General features: G+C 44.1%; 3 protein-coding genes across 3 annotated transcripts; 1 reads left to right on the top strand and 2 right to left on the bottom strand.

Annotated features, from left to right (window-relative positions):
- Positions 1-4,592: 4,592 nt before the first annotated feature.
- LOC119269527 (histone H2B.5-like) lies at positions 4,593-5,246 on the top strand. Its single transcript, XM_037551379.1, has one exon. It carries the CDS (start codon positions 4,685-4,687, stop codon positions 5,099-5,101), a length of 417 nt encoding a protein of 138 aa, XP_037407276.1. The 5' UTR covers positions 4,593-4,684; the 3' UTR covers positions 5,102-5,246.
- Positions 5,247-10,803: 5,557 nt separating this feature from the next.
- Positions 10,804-12,969, bottom strand: LOC119269526 (pentatricopeptide repeat-containing protein At5g42450, mitochondrial-like). The gene has a single exon (XM_037551377.1). It carries the CDS (start codon positions 12,712-12,714, stop codon positions 11,338-11,340), a length of 1,377 nt encoding a protein of 458 aa, XP_037407274.1. The 5' UTR covers positions 12,715-12,969; the 3' UTR covers positions 10,804-11,337.
- Positions 12,970-13,431: 462 nt separating this feature from the next.
- LOC119269525 (50S ribosomal protein L17-like) lies at positions 13,432-16,312 on the bottom strand. The gene is made up of 6 exons (XM_037551376.1): positions 16,137-16,312; positions 15,982-16,036; positions 15,851-15,901; positions 14,952-15,043; positions 14,335-14,412; positions 13,432-13,886 (listed from the first exon to the last, which is right to left on the bottom strand). The coding sequence occupies exons 1-6, from the start codon at positions 16,190-16,192 to the stop codon at positions 13,733-13,735; spliced, it is 486 nt and encodes a 161-aa protein (XP_037407273.1). The 5' UTR covers positions 16,193-16,312; the 3' UTR covers positions 13,432-13,732.
- Between the last annotated feature and the right edge of the window lie 886 nt (positions 16,313-17,198).

Raw genomic sequence — 17,198 nt, 5'->3', positions numbered from 1 at the left:
GATTAATGAGCTAGTCAAGTAGAGGCATACTATTGGCGTTTGGCTTGTCTATGTATTCACACAAGTATTATGTTTTCAGATAATACAATTCTAGCATGAATAATAAACATTTATCATGATATAAGGAAATAAAATAATAACATTATTATTGCCTCTACGGCATATTTCCTTCAAGGACCGCCCACCATCCGTAGATTATCATATCCTATGATGCATGTAATTTCTTAGCCACTAAGTGGCATAGTCGTAAAGCTTAACTCCATTATGTGCCCGTACCAAACAAGACCGTACCTAGATGTTAGCAAACTCATTTAAAACATCACACACCTCTCTTAGTTTATTTCTTTTGTTTTTTTAGTATTTACTTTTTCGTTCTCTCTAGTACCTTAGTCTAGTTCTCTTTTTACCGTTCCCTAGCAACCTACTTAAAGTGAACTATTTCCAAACTCTGGTTTGTGTGTGAGCATGGGTTAGTGACAACACATCGACAAACCTTACTTCTCACGAAATTGCTACATAGCCATGTGCACTTGTAGGACATCGCCTCATTACTCATGTCATACTAACACTCAGCATATCATGATTGCCTTAAGCTTGTGACCCTGTAGGTTCGGTAAAACATAGACATGAACAAAACCCTTTTCGTTCAATGATACTAGGACCTTGGACGTCCATATCAATCCTATGAGTACACAAATGACATTCGAGTGAACCTTTGGTTATCACATGCTATTCCCTTTACTTAGTGATACTTTACAAAACCCGAGGTGAGATATATCGGTATCCTCTTGAGTCATAAGCATGTTCACTACACCGGTTTCCTTGTTACCAGTTTTGTTCTTCTTTCTCGTTGACATGTTCCGGCATCCCCATGACATAGTCACATGTGTCTGGCCAGACAATGATGGATTTCGTCACACTGAGAGGGCCCTAAGAATATTTCTCCATCGTCGGAGGAGCAAATCCCACTCTCGAGCTATCTAGTCCCTTTTCAAACTTTCCGATGAACCTGTAAGTTCTATTTATTATCATCGTGTTACATATGACGTTTGATCAACCCTAAAGTTAATCATACGGTGAGAAGTGACTATGATACTCTCATGGTACAATGAACTAAATCACACGTTAACACTATGTGTTAAAAACATTGACTTCTAACAGTTGTATCTAAAAGTATAACAAATAAATTTGGGTCAGTTCAATATGATTGTTCTTCTAACATCATATTCTCAATGTTGTTTTGAGACTATCGTTATACTTAACGATATCTCAAGATCCGGAAAACATGATCATAAACAACACTTGAGCTAGTCTTAGAGGCGAGACTAGGAATCATATTTTATCCTTTATTGTTCCACACTTGAGCTAGTTTTCACTGAATCGCATATTCCAGGATCATAGCAGTTATAGCATAGAATATAAATGTTTAATTATAAACATGGAAATATAATAATACAATTTTTTTGTCTATATGGCATATTTCCAACATGTCATTGGGTGGGTTTTGGTGTCAATAACATACAGTCAAGGCACTAACAAACATATTGAGACATGTGTGTAGTAAATGTCCCTGCAATGGAGGATGTCATGTTGTCATGCAACCCCCTCCCCCTAATGTAAAAAGATAAAAAAAGATGGTGAAGCTTGTTTTTTCAATTCTACTGGCTCCTTTGGTTCAAAGAATTTAACATGATTTTTGGAGGATTTGGGCCCTTAGGAATTTTCATGTGATGGTTGTTTGACTCGTAGGATTGAAATCCTTATGATCCATTTATACTACATTTTACAGGACAATTTCCAACCACTCAAACCTTTTTTGCACGATTCCTTTATTTTCCCTAATCTTGTCGGGTACTATAGGACATGCCACCCTATTCCTGCATTTTGAAAATCCGACAAATCAAAGAGCCCCTATATGTTTTAATGATGCCTGACACATTGGTCACAAGGACACCATACTCTAAATAGGACTTTGCTGGAATTTTGCGAGAAAAGGGATGGATAAGCGAAGTTCGTAGGTCTGAGGCGACCAAGACAAATCACAAAATCCAAAGTGAAGTTTGGAGGTCCGGATTTTGATATCGACATAAAATTTTGCTTTTGGACAACCAAAGTCAAGGCAGTGCGTCGAAGCTCTAGGTCTCTAGAATTTGAACCTTGTTTGCCACCTTCCAACTTGCGCATTAACGTGTCGATAGTTGTTTTAGATGCCCAACAAGTGGGTGACCTTTGGATTCACTCACCCGTCATTATTTTGAGCTTGGTCGCCTCATTCTCTCCAAGCATACAACCAAGTGGGAAGTTCTATATTTCGAGCCTACATCCAATATCCAACTAAGAAATTTTGCTCCGACGCCATGAGCTTTGCATTGTCCTCATTACTGTAGGAGTTATGATAACTCCCTAGACAATTCGAGTCATCTAGGAGCTAGTAAGGTTGTGTATCAGCCTTAATAAGTTAGTGAAGGCCAAAGGTCATCTCAAGATCTACACTTGAGCTCAAACTATGTGGCCTAAGATAAAGTAGAAGTCTAGGTCTCTCCAACAGATGTAGAATCTTCCCAAGGATTCTTTGAGCATAACATCCTCATATGTGTGTTCTGTTTGGTTGTTGATATTTTTTGACTTTATCCTGCCTGTTGGTAACTATAACTTGTTAGGGCTTTCTTGATTCATATGATTACAAAACACACATGATTAGAAAAAGACAAATGATTGCAATGTCATGTCCTTTTGAATTCTGCATTGTTTTGTTTGGTTTGTTGCATCACAGAAAAAAATGATTATTTTTGAAAGGCCTGGATGGATGAAAAATCCCTATGGATCATAATACAACCGAACCATCATTAAAAATATATATAGAATTCAACCCCGCAGATCAACCAACTAGCATAGAATATTTTTTGAAGGATTACAATCCTTCAAAATTTCTATAAAAATCCTTTGAATCAAACATGCCATTAATCTTGAGTATTCGCATTGCTAGTGCGGAACCGGCATAGTTTCTCTTTGCTAGAAACATTAGCATAGTATTTTAGGGGGGTGTGTTACCATATTTCTCTTTGAGGAAAAATGTTAACATAGTTAGATTGATTCAACTTGAGGATCCATTGTTTTCTAACACAGTATAGACGCATGGGCTCATACATACGCTACACTCACCCACGAACACATGCACACACATCCTACCCTATGAACATCTTCGAGAGACTGAGCCGGTACGTCGTCCTGAGATTGACGAAGTCGCCATATAGTAGCCGACGGAAACGTCACATCCCACTAAACACACATCGTCGCAAGGCCTCAAATAAATACAAATTTTTGTGAGCACCGATGTCAAGTCTATCACTTGAACCCTGATGAGTTGGGGATACCACAGTTCTCCTAATGATCCAACCACATATTGGTTTGTTTGAGTATCCACTATTGATGATAGTTTTTTAGGCAATTGGTCATAGTTTGGTTTAAGGATTGCTGCAAATTCTAGTGTAAATGAGATCGTACCCCTTCGCTCGTGCGACTAAGGTCGCTCACAATTGGGTTTCTCTTGCCTCTCGCTAAGCAGTCTTCGATCTACCTCGTCTTTTATGGTCCTGGAAACACGGGTGCATGATGGATCTCGGCTCTTGCCAACGGAAGAGCTCCATCTTTAGGTTTTTTTGGTCTTGCTCAGAAAGGCGAGACAGTGGTGGCTCCCTGAAGATGAAATAAACTTCGCGCCGCCTAGCTCATGTCCCGATAGTGCTTCTAGTGTTATCGAAGGATGTGTGGAGGTGTGTCTCCATTAGATTTCATAGGATTCGGTCGGTGTTTATCTTCGGTGAATTCGCTTGAATCCAATATGCATTCGTGTGTCTGCAGGTTGCCTTTCGGTCTATGTTTTTCTTCATCGGCAACAATTGTTGTTCTGGTGCGCCGATCCTATGGGACCTTGACACGACGACTTCTCAACGATCTACTGCAATAAGATTTGTCCGACTCTAGTGAGGGAAGGGCGATGACGACGACGTGCCTGCTGCTCGCTCCGGTTCTTATAATTGTCGCTAGGTGGTCTACGAAACTTGATGTAATTTTTTACTTCTGGGGTTGACAATTGATGGATATGTCAAAAGTTTTCTCCGCAAACAATAAATAAAAATATGTATTTTTTATAACAATATAGTTTTCTTTTGAGAAACTATAAGTCTATAACAACATAGCTGTGCACACCCGCAAAGAGAAAACATAGCGGTGCACAGCCAGAGCCATTTCGGTGTGCCAAGGCCTAGCCCAGATCAAGATCCATCGCGAAAATCCTTGCGCAACCCACCACGAAGCCTCCAAATTGTCTAAAAAAAACGCGAAGCCTCCAAACCAAACCTTCCCGCGCGCATTCCGCTAACAAAATTTCCGGTCCCGCCTAAACCCACCGCTGAACCGTGGGATCACGCATCCCCACACGGATTCCCCCACGCGGCGCGCCTAAATCCAGCCGTCCATCAAACCCAACGACTCCACATCCCGCCACCTCACCGATCCAGACCCCAACCCTCTCCACCAATCACGCCCCTCCCAGCACCCCCATATAATCCTACCGCCCCGTGCCGGGAAACCCACAACCCCAACACAAACCTCCAGTCCTCCCCGCGCGCCGCAACCTTCCCCAACCCGATCCCTCGTCGCCTCCACCTCCGGCGAAACCGCCATGGCGCCCAAGGCCGAGAAGAAGCCCACCGCGGAGAAGAAGCCGGTGGAGACGGAGAAGAAGCCCAAGGCCGAGAAGCGCGTGCCCGGCAAGGACGGCGGCGCCGGCGCCGACAAGAAGAAGAAGAAGGCCAAGAAGAGCGTCGAGACCTACAAGATCTACATCTTCAAGGTCCTGAAGCAGGTGCACCCCGACATCGGCATCTCCTCCAAGGCCATGTCCATCATGAACTCCTTCATTAACGACATCTTCGAGAAGCTCGCTGGCGAGTCGGCCAAGCTGGCTCGCTACAACAAGAAGCCCACCATCACCTCCCGGGAGATCCAGACCGCCGTGCGCCTCGTCCTCCCCGGCGAGATCGCCAAGCACGCCGTCTCCGAGGGCACCAAGGCCGTCACCAAGTTCACCTCCTCTTAGATTGCCTGCCGCCCGCCGAGGCTCTTGTCAGTCTGGTTCCGTTTCTTCGTGTGTCAACAATCGCAGGGGCTTAGGATCCCCTATACAAACAGTGTAAAATGAGTCGGATTATCTGAATCAATGAATCATCCAGTGGTTGTTTCAATTGTGCTGTGCTTCAGTTTTATGATGATGGCAGTTGTTTTATTGTTTTAAACTCTTTTGATGTGCTCAAGCAATTTTCTTGCCCTGAACCTTCTGCATCTTGCTGATCATCCATGGATAAGTAAATTGTTGGCATAGGTCTTCATTATCTCGCAGGGTAATATTTTTATTTCATCTGATTTGTTATTTGCCGTTGGCTCGCAATGAAACATTGCCGCTGAAAACAAAATTCAGTGAAACTGTCGACGTAGGTTTGATCCAATTCCATTGGCATGCTGTATAAATTCTTTTGATTAGATGATTGGCTGCCAACTAAGTCAGGAGATGTACCAGCTACAGATTGCTGTACCAATGGAAAGTTCTTATTTGATCAGATTTGGTAAGTTTTTACTGAATTTTGCTTTGAGGGCTGCATTTTATTGCAAGCTTTTTAACACATTTTTAAGAATTTTAGAAGTACAGCCGTATTCTAGTTAGTTTCAAACAAATGTTCTTTGTTTCAGTTCTGAAGATGTCAGCTGTTTGAATTTTAACTCTGCAATCTGCTTGAGTTTTTTCTCTTTGTTCTGAACCTTGTAATTCTTATCGACCAGATTGGGTAACTTCGTGCTGAATTTTGGTTTCAGGGGCAAGATCTCATTGCGACTTTTAACACTATTTACTCGTTCGAAAATTCAGAAAGCCAGCCCTATAACAGTGATTCTGTACACACAATCCAACCCAGTGCTGAAATGTCTACTTCCAGAGGATCATGGATATTTTGATCGCCACGGTAGCTTAATAGTACTCTGCAATGGGTTTGATTTGAACGGTTTTCTTATTTTCTTATCCCTGTTAATACATTGAATTTCTGGTTCTCTAGTCCAACAGCTTATAGTAATTATCGGCAGCTTGAAACCAATTAGCACCATGAAAGTCCAGCCTTATTCTAGTAAGTTTCAAATGTGCCTTGCTTAGTTCTGAAGAGTAAATATGTCAGTAGTTTGAAGTTTAACTCTGCGGTCTGCTCAGGCATTTCTTTTGTTCTGAACCTTGTGCTTCCGCCTTTGAAGATTTCGGTGAATACACTGTTGACATAGGTCTTAATTTAATTCTAGCAATATGCTGTTCTATGCTTGGTTTCTGTTGAATTATTTTGATGATATGATTTGCTGCGTCAGTTCTAGCAATATTGTACTACTATGTTTGGTTTTCTGTTGAATTCTTTTGGTGATATGATTTTCTGCCAACTGAGGAAGGATGGTGTTAGATTGCTGCCACCCGAGTCTGTTTAGTATGATCTGGTTTGTTCGTGTGTCAACAACAACATGGGGTTAGATTCCCCAATCGAACAGTGTAATATGAGTCGTCTGCTGAATCAATGAATCATTCAGTGGTTGTTTCAAACGTGCTTTGCTTCTGTTTTGTGATGATGGCAGTTGTTTTATTTTTTAACTCCTGTGTTCTGCTTTGAAACTAACATCCATGGTTGAGTGAACTGTTAACTTAGGTCTTGATTATTTCTATAGAGGAAGTTTTTTATTTATCAGATCTGTTAAGTTCTTACTGAATTTTGTTTTCAGGGGCAATGTTTCATTGCGAGCTTTTAACACCTTTAACACATTCTAACAATTTAATATCCCTGGAACGAACATCCATGTTTGGGTAGGCCTTGATCCAATTCTACCGACATGCTGTATGTGCTTTTTCTGTAGAAATTCTTTTGATTAGATGATTCGCTGCCAACTGAGGTCAGGAGACGCACCGACTACAGATTGCCATACGGATGGAATTTTTTTATTTTATCAGATTTGTTAAGTTTTTACTGAATTTTGTTTTCAGGGCAACATTTCATTGCAAGCTTTGAATACATTCTAAGAATTTTAGAAGTCCAGCCGTATTCTAGTTAGTTTCAGATGTTCTTTGCTTCAATTCTGAAGATGTCAGATGTTTGAGTTTTTAAGTCTGCTATCTGCTCGAGAATTTTTTTTTCTTTGTTTTGAACCTTGTGCCTCTTCCTTTGATGATTTCATTGAATTCACCATTGACGGAAGTCTTGGTTTAAATCCAGCGTCATGCTGTACATGCATACCTTTTCTGTTGAATTCTTTTGATCAAATGTTTGGGTGCCAACTGACGACAGGAGATTTGTCTAAAAAAAAACTGATGACAGGAGATGTACACACTAAGGATAGAAAGTTTTTATTTGAACAGATTGGGTAACTTCATATTGAATTTTGTTTTCACGGGCAAGATCTCAGTGCGAGCTTTAACACAGTTTACTCATTCTAAAATTCAGAAAACCAGCCGTATTCTAGTGATTCTGCACACAATCGAACCAAGTGCTGAAATATCAACTTCCAGAGGAACATGGATGATATTTTGATCGCCACGGTAGCTTAATGTGCTACTCTGCAATGAGTTTGATTTGAAGCATTTTCTGTTTTTCTTATGCCCGTTAACATATGGATGATATTTTTAACATGGATGATATTTTCTGTTCTATAGTCCAACCGTTTGAAAAATAAAACCATCGGCAGCTTGAAACCAATCGCAACCTGTCAGTCCTGCCGTATTCTAGGAAGTTTCAATTCTGAACATGTCAGCTGTTTGAATTTAACTCTGCTTTCTGCTAGAGTAATTTTTGTTTAGTTCTGTTCTGAACCTTGTGCTTCTGCATTTGAAGATTTCGTTGAATACACCTTTGACGTAGGCCTTGATTTAATTCTAGCAATATGCTGTATATGCTTGGTTTTCTGTTGAGTTCTTGTGATGAGATGATCTGCTGCCAACTGAGGAAAGGAGGTGCACAGGGTACAGGTTGCTTTTTACTGAATTTTGTTTTCAGGGGCAAGATCTCTTCCGAGCTTAACAGTATTTACTCGTTCAAAAATTCAGAAAGCCAGCCATATTCTAGACTTCTAGTGATTCTGTACACAATCCAACCCAGTGCTGAAATATCTACTTCCAGAGGAACATGGATGATATTTTGATCGCCAGAGCAGCTTAATACTCTGCAATGAGTTTGATTTATACGATTTTCTTATTTTCTTATCCCCGTTAACACATTGAATTTCTAGTTCTCTAGTCAAACAGCTTAACAATAAAAATAATAATCGTTGGCAGCTTGAAACCATCCATCACCCCGAAAGTCCAGCCGCTTTCTAGTAAGTTTCAAATGTGCTTTGCTTCAGTTTTGAAGAGTGAAGATATCAGTTGTTTGAATTTTAACTATGCGATCTGCTCGAGCATTTCCTTTGTTCTGATCCTTGTGCGTCTGCCTTTGAAGATTTCGTTGAATACACCGTTGACATAATGACATAAGTCTTAATTTAATTCAAGCAATATGCTGTACTATACTTGGTTTTCTGTTGAATTCTTGTGATGAGATGATTTGTTGCCAACTGAAGTTAGAATATGTACCGACTACCGATTGCTATACCAATGGCAAGTTTTAATTTTATCAGATTTGTTAAGTTTTTACTGATTTTTGTTTCCAGGGCAACATTTCATTGTGAGCTTTTAGCACATTCTAAGAATGTTAGAAGTCCAGCCATATTCTAGTTAGTTTCAAAAATGTGCTTTGCTTCACTTCTGAAGATGTCAGCTGTTTGAATTTTAACTCTGCGATCTGCTCGAGATTTTTTTGTTTGTTCTGAACCTTGTGCTTCTTCTTTTAACGATTTCAGTTAATCCTCCATTGATGGAGGTCTTGGTTGAAATCCAGCGTCATGCTGTACATCTGTACTTTTTCTGTTGAATTCTTTTGATCAAATGTTTGGGTGCCAACTGATGACAGGAGATGTACAGATCAAGGATGGAAAGACCAGATTGGGTAACTTTATCCTGAATTTTGTTTTCAGGGGCAAGATCTCAGTGGGAGCTTGAACACAGCTTACTCATTTTAAAATTCAGAAAGCCATCCGTATTCTAGTGATTCTGCACACAATCCAACCCAGTGCTGACATGTCTACTTCCAGAGGAACATGGATGATATTTTGATTGCCACAGTAGCTTAATGTGCTACTCTGCAATGAGTTTGATTTGAACGATTTTCTGTTTTTCTTATGCCCGTTAACACATTGTTCTATAGTCCAACAGTTTCAGAAATAAAACCGTCGGTAGCTTGAAACCAATCAGCAACCTGTCAGTCTTGCCGTATTCTAGGAAGTTTCAGTTTTGAAGATATCAGTTGTTTGAATTCATCTCTGCTATCTGCTAGAGTAATTTTTGTTTAGTTTTGTTCTGAACCTTGTGCTTCTGCCTTTGAAGATTTCGTAGAACACCATTTATGTAGGCCTTGATTTAATTCTAGCAATGTGCTGTATATGCCTGGTTTTCTGTTCAATTCTTGTGATGAGATGATTTGCTGCCAACTGAGGAAGGGAGGTGTATGGATGGAAATATTTTATTTGGGTATTGTTTACTTTTTACTGAATTTTATTTTCAGGGGCAAGATCCCATTGCAAGCTTCAACTCATTCTAAGAATTCAAAAGGCCAGCCGTATTTCTAGTAATTGTGTACACAATTGAACACAGTGCTGAAATGTCTAACTTCAAAGGAATATGGATAATAACTTGACCGGTCTATCTCCAGTAGCTTAATGTGCCACTCTGCAATGAGTTGGGTATAAACTATTTTCTTATCCACGTTAACAAATGGCAGTTTGCTCACAGAATTTCTAGTTCTCTAGTCAGACATTCCTCAACAGCTTGACATTATGTTTTTAAAATCTTCGGCAACTTCAAACCATCATCTGTCTGGAAGATGAGCCATCTGTGGTCATCTTCTGATCTGCAGGTGCTCTCCAGTTGCTGTTTGCTGTTGGTTTTATCAGGCCAAACTCCTATTCTCCTGATACCATGAAGTTAAAGTCCATCCATATCTATTTAACCTGATGAGTGATGAACATGACTATGTGACTCTTGGCCACTCGGTCTAGCTATCTTCTAAGGATTTCATCGGTCACCAAAGAAACACATAGTTACTGTCGAGTGCTCTTCCCTCAGCTTGCTTCAGTTCTGATGAGTGAAGCTGCCATTTGTTTGAATTTTAACTCTGCGATTTGCTCGAGCATCTTTTTGGTTCTGAACCTCATGCTTGTGCATTTGAAGATTTCGTTGAATACACCGTTGACATAGGTCTTAATTTAACTCTAGCAACATGCTTTACTATGTTTGGTTTTCTGTTGAATTCCAGTTATAGCAATATGCTGTACGATGCTTGGTTTTGAATTCTTTTGATGAGATGATTTGCTGCCAACTGAGGTCGGGAGGTGTACAGACTACAGATGTTGTTGTATGGATGGAAATATTTTATTTGAGCAGATTTGGTTACTTTTTACTGAAGTTTATTCTCACGGGCAAGATGTCATTGCAAGCTTCAACCCATTCTAAGAATTCCGGCGCAACATTGCAACAGGGATGCGAACACGGTGGCGCACACATTAGCTAGACATGCTTTTACTTCTAATTCTTTTGTGTTTTGGGAGGGTAATCCCCCTAGCTTTATTGTCCCGGCTGTAATGAACGATGTATCATTATTCAACTTGAAATAAAGTGCGCCATGATGGCTTCCCTAAAAAAAAAACACCTCATTCTAAGAATTCAAAAGGCCAGCCGTCTTTCTAGTAACTGTTTACACAATCGAACCCAGTGCCAAAATGTCTAAACAGTAGCTTAATGTGCTACTCTGCAATGAGTCTGGTACGAACTATTTTCTTATCCACATTAATACATGGCAGTTTGCTCACAGAATTTCTTTCTCTAGTCGGACATTCCTCAACAGCTTGACAGTTATTTAAAAAAATATCTTCGGCAGCTTGAAACCAAGTAGCACCCTGAAAGCTTCAAGTTTGCAACACCATCCTCTGCTTGGAAGACGAGCCATGTCCGGCCATCTTCTGATCTCCAGGTGCTCTGCAGTTGCCGTTCGCTGTTGGCCTTATCAGGCCAACTCCTATTCTCCTGCTACCATACAAGTTAAAAGTCCATCCATATCTACCTAACCAGATGAGTGATGAACATGACTAATTGACTCTCAGCCAGTCGGTGTAGCTATTTTCAAAGTATTTCTGTTCCCTCAGCTCAGTCATTTAGACCGTTTTGCACAATCATACTGCAAGGCAGTGTTCATCTTCACCAGCATCCAGGCAAACCTCAAGCATCTTGTAAATTTCAACACTCTGAGGATGTTTAGAGTCTCCATTGAAGAAGACATGGGCCTTGTCCTGGACCTCAGTCCAGCTGCAGCCAGTGATCCTCTTGAGCCCCTTCTCCTTAATCTGTCTCCTGATCATTGACGCACTCTTCCAGCTTCCAACTGCAGAATAAACATTAGAGAGAAGGATGTATGAAGAAGTGTCCTCTGGATCAAGTGCATGAATACGGTTGGCGACGCTCTCAGCGAGGTCCTTGTTCCAGTGAATCAGGCACCCTCCTATCATTGACTTCCAGAACCCAAGGCCTGGCTCAAATGGAAGGTCCTCAAGAAACCTCTTGGCGTCATCGAATCGTTTGGCACGAGACAAGAGATCCACAACACAAGCGTAATGCTCAGGCTTCAATATGCCGGGTTGCTCTCTCTGGGCTGTCTTGAACAACGAATAACCCTCGTCGACCAGACCGGCATGGTTGCAACCGAACAGCAGTCCTAGAAGAGTGACATTATCTGCCTTCAAGCCCGTTGCTATCATCCTCTTGTGGGCAGCCAAAGCTTCCTCCCCTCTCCCATTTTGCGCATACCCGCAGATCAGAGCGTTCCAGGAGACCACATTCTTCTGCTCCATGCTTGTGAATGCCAGCACACTGTCCTCCAAGCTGCCGCACCTGGCATAGCAGCTGACGAGAGAATTGCCGATGTAAACGTCGAGCTTGCCCAAGTGCTTGATGGCCGACGCATGGACGCTTCTAGCGACGCCAAGCGCCCCTGCGTTGGCAACAGAGGTGAGCACGCAGGGAAACGTGCTCTCGTTCGGCCTGGCGCCCTCTCGACGCATCTCCCGGAACAGGCCGACGGCCTCCTCGCTGAGCCCCGCCTGGCTGCACCCGCCGATCATCGCGTTCCAGGAAACCACATTCTTCTCCGGCATGCACCGGAACAGCCGGAGGGCCTTCTCGGGCATCCCGTTCTTCAGGAACCCCGTGATGAGCGAGGTGTAGGAGACGACGTTCGGCTCGCTGGTGTCCCCGAGCGCGCCCTGGGCCTCCCTCATGGCGCCCATCTTGGCGTAGTGGTCGACGAGGGCGCTGCCCACGAAGACGATGGAGCAGAGGCCGGACTTGGCGGCGCAGGCGTGGAGCTGCGCGCCGACGCGCGGGTCGCGCAGCGCGGTGGCCGAACGGAGGACCGTGCCGAAGGTGAACTCGTTCGGCGTCGGGACGCCGTCCGCGAGCACGCGGGAGAAGAGGGCCACGGCGTCGCGGTGCCGGCCGCCGCGGGCGAGCGCGCCGATGGCCGCCGTCGCCGCGACGACGTCCCGATAGGGCATTCCGTCGAGCAGGTTACGTGCGGTTCGCGGGGCGGCGCCGGTTCAGCGCCGCCGGCTGGATGCGCTGGGTCAGGGACGGCCCTGTCGCCGGTCCGAGGAGCTCGCCATGCGATTTTTGCACCTTTTGTCGCCGGCAGGAACGATCCGTGGGTCTTTGTGGTGCAGGGATTTGGTGTAGGGAGATTTGCCCTGGGTGCTGAGGATGCCGAGCTTCTTGGGCCGAGATAGCAGTACCGGACGCTGTGTTTGGTTGAGCTTTTGCAGCCAGCTTCTGGCTTTTGGAAGCTATAAGCTAACCAAAGGGGGAGAAAAGAGAAGCAGAAGTTGCAAAAGCTAGTGCTTCCCAGCTTTTCCAAAGTTTGTAAAAGTGATGTGTAAAATTCAGAGACGGAGTTTGAAAATTATAGAGCTTGTTAATGCATGTTTTGAAATGACAAGCACGCACGTCAATCTCCACTTGTTCGAGCTCAAGTGCTTATAGGATTTGGATGGTTAGGTTTTTATTTTCTATGTGGGTCGTTTGGTTCATAGAATGGAATCATTAGGAATTTTCTAAACCATCAAATGGTACAATGCGATCTGTTAAATGGCAGCAATTCCACCGTAACAGAAATATGTATTGCGGATCAGCAAATTTTCCATTTTGTATGGGAAAAGAAGGCATTTGCAGTCTAAACAAAAGCACACCACCAGCTGCAGTAAACACACACACAAACATCAGTAGCAAGCAATTAACCAAGAGACCTTTTATGGAGGCCGTGGATGGCATGAGATCCAGGCTCGAATTTGCCAGGTGATTCTTCAAACATTTCATGATACATCAGCAATTGGTAAAATTAACACATCTTTGACCCTTGCGCCATACCACCATACTTGCGCGGACAACACCGCATCTGTATTCGCTCGAGGGATAGCAAATCTAAGTTGAATTATTCTATCGACAACTATACCCTGACACAAAAATCCTGCTGCATGACAAGCCTCATTCACCAGAAAGAAACACAGTGGGATAATGCTCTCATAAGCCTTCTGATTTGGAGTTCACGGTAACTTTAGGTCCGGCCCACTGTTGGCTAGCTCGAGACTTGGCCCATGGATCAAGTGGAACTCGCTGAGGTGGCGGTGGCGTTGCAGGTTTGGCCTCTCGGAGTTCGTTCTCTCTGTCCACAAACCTGCACAGGGAACATGTTAGATACAACATCCGCAAAAGCAGGGTGGAAAGTCCTGTTGATCCACAAAAAATATCAGCAAAAGCTGAAGACAACCAGTTATGGTTTCTGGACAATTTTAGGGAGCAAAATTTTGGTACAAGGACATCAATCTTGGCCAAATTTGCAAAAACACAGCAGAATATTGGACTAACTTGGCATAAAAAGCTCTAGATCTATCATGGAACTGACCAGCTTTCTTCACCAGTTAATAGCCTAGATTATTCATGGATTTGGAAACATTCCTGGAAGTGGCTTATTTCATTAAAACAAAGCATGCCATGAAAATAAAGTTCGTTCTCAACCAGTCAGACCTTCTACTTCAAGCAAACACAAAGGCAAAGTCAAACAGAAATAAAAGGTGAGTAACAGATAGTAGGAAATGCTAGGATATATGAATAAAGGAACTTACTCAATGTATGCCATTGGTGCAGCATCACCTATTCGTATCCTAGTTCGCAAAAGTCTCGTATATCCGCCTGCTCGATCTCTAGGATATAAAACATAAAATGAATAAAAAAATCAGTAGGTTCAGCTTGAAAATGATATTCTCATCTGTTTCAAAATAAACATTATTCTACTCCCTCCAATCCAAATTAATTGACGCTGGTTTAACTTTGTACTAAACCAGCGTCAATTAATTTGGGTCGGAGGGAGCAGTATTCTACTCCCTCCTGACAGACCTCTCCATTGTCTAGCAAGGTTAAGTTTCTATGAGAAAAATAGTAATCCTAAGCATGCAGGAGTACTTAGCAAGGTTGAAAAGTAAATCAAAGGGATTGCCAGTTGTATTAGATCAAACTTATCAAAAAGGGCAACCTGGTGCATGTAGCTCCCGCTTGCGCAGGGTCCAGGGAAGGGTCCGACCACTTTGGGTCTATAGTACGCAGCCTTTCCCTACATTTCTGTAAGAGGCTGTTTCCAGGACTTGAACCCATGACCTCATGGTCACAAGGCAGCAGCTTTACCACTGCGCCAAGGCTCCCCTTCATTAGATCAAACTTATCAATGGTAGCTAAAAAGACATACTTATAGCGGTAGGCCAGCTCTGTGAATAGCTTATGGACAACATCATCTCCGCGAACAAAAGCAGAAGCACGTCTTGCTGCATCCAGTGTACCCTACATAATTTATCAATATGACATGAGGTTCTGAATTTTAGCATAGATGTAATAGTTAATTAACTAAATCAATGCAAAAAAAAATCTCGATCAGATAACAAGAGCATATGAGTTTCAGTATTTGAAACCTGATAAGACTAACAAATCAGTGCAACATCTTGGGTAGATAACAAGAGGCTTGAGGTCGCATACGGAAGGAGATAATTTTACAGAAAGAACACAGAACACCAGCAGGAACTTATGTTGAACCAACAAAAAAGAGTGATAATCAGGACTCCCAGTGTATCGAAGGGATCTTTGGCCCTATAATGAATTTTGAGCAGGCAAAAAATTGACAGTCGCTAGTCACTATGCTGAAAAGTAGACTGTTCTGATTTTATTTTTTTACAAAAACTAGAAAAACATTCACATTGTTTATAGTTCTCTGATGAGAGACTTTTAACATTTTATTCTGCTGGGAAATACTCCCTCCGTCCGGAAATACTTGTCATCAAGATTAATAAAAGGGGACATATCTAGATGTATTTTAGTTTTAGATACATCCCTTTTTATCCATTTTGATGACAAGTATTTTCGGACGGAGGGAGTAACACATACTCATGACGAAAACAACCCAAAGTTATAAGGTCTGATTCTAAGTGACTGCAAACGGATTGATTGCTAATAGAACAGAGCTGGGACAATGAATGCCACATTCCTGGATTTAACTGGTTCTAAACTGTGTGTGCAGTTGACTACATCATGGTTGCAGACACATGTTTTCAGGTGAAAAAACGTTGGGCACTAGGGAAATGGTGCTGGGTTTACATCTTTGCCGAGCTGCACCATCTGATCCGCCTTGCGCCGCACCTCCTTGGCCTGAAACACCAATCACCAGAAAGGGTCAGTACAACAGACCCACAGATTCCGTTCCGGCATACACCGATCGAAAGACGCACCTTGGCGACGGTGGTCTCGATCCGCTCGTGCTTCACCAGCTGCGACACCATCGTCCTGCCGAAGCACACGAATCCGGAACAAAAGTCAGCCGCACGGCGGCGCAGCACATATTCATCACAGCGGCGAGCGGAGAGAGAAGATCAGCACTAGATACCTGAGCATGGATACGCGGTGCGCGGCGTGGCGCCCGAGCTTCCGGAACTTGCCCATGGCGTCGGCGGGGACTGAGCGGCCGGCACGGCGGCGGCGGCGGCGGCGGCGAGGGTTGAGGAGGGGTTTGCGAAGGTGCTCGCCTCGGTCGGTACCGCTCGGACTCGCCTGCTAGGTTTGTGCTCGCGTGCCGGAAATGTTGGCCTTCGACTTTCTGGCCCGAAATCTCGTTCTACGTGGGCCTTAATTGGGCCTTAATTGGGCTGTGGCCCGTGGATACACGCAACCAGAGTTCGGAACGAACTTCTCTAGAAAAAAAGTTCAGAACGACGATGATCGTGGCAGCATAAGGCAGATACGCGTTGCTCCGTTGGTGTCCAAATCGATGATCTTGCCTCGTGCCTGTCGCCAACAGCTGAAACCTGAACCACAACCTCGGCCAGCGATCGCCGGAGACATCCATCGATGGGGAACAATCTGACCGGTCCTCCCCGCCGGACCTTGGCCGATGCACGCACAGAAGGGGTGGCCACCGTGCTCATCACCTGCCGCTGCAACCCCAGCCTGATCTGCCATTGCAGGCCACCACGCGACGAGCCATCACCAACACGCACCGGCCGTCGCGAGCCGACACGCAGCAGGACAACGGGAGCGGCGGCGATCGGAGACCTTCCGGCGGAGCTGCTGGCGACGATCGCGTCGAAGCTGGACGCGAAGCAGGCCGCGAGGACCAGCGTGCTGTCGACCGCGTGGAGGCACGCCTCGAAGCACTCCCCCAGGCTGGCCCTCGACATGCCCATGCCCCCCGCCTGCCGCGGCGACGAGAACAGGTCGGACGATGACGATCCCCGGCAGAAGAAGTACCGCGCGTTCCTCGACGCGCGGCGCCGCGAGAGGTTCGTCTACGCCGTCGACATGATACTGCGCCAGCGCCGCGGCGGCGCGGTCGAGCAGCTCGAGCTGCGGTTCGACGTCGAATACCTCGGGCGGTTGTCTCGCCCCCTGGACGACTGGCTTCGCCGCGCGGTCTCGCCGCGGACCAAGAGCGTGACGCTCGACGTGTCGC

Source organism: Triticum dicoccoides, chromosome 3A (assembly GCF_002162155.2).
Source record: "Triticum dicoccoides isolate Atlit2015 ecotype Zavitan chromosome 3A, WEW_v2.0, whole genome shotgun sequence".
NCBI lineage: Eukaryota > Viridiplantae > Streptophyta > Magnoliopsida > Poales > Poaceae > Triticum > Triticum dicoccoides.
This window is presented reverse-complemented; position numbering and strand designations above follow the sequence as displayed.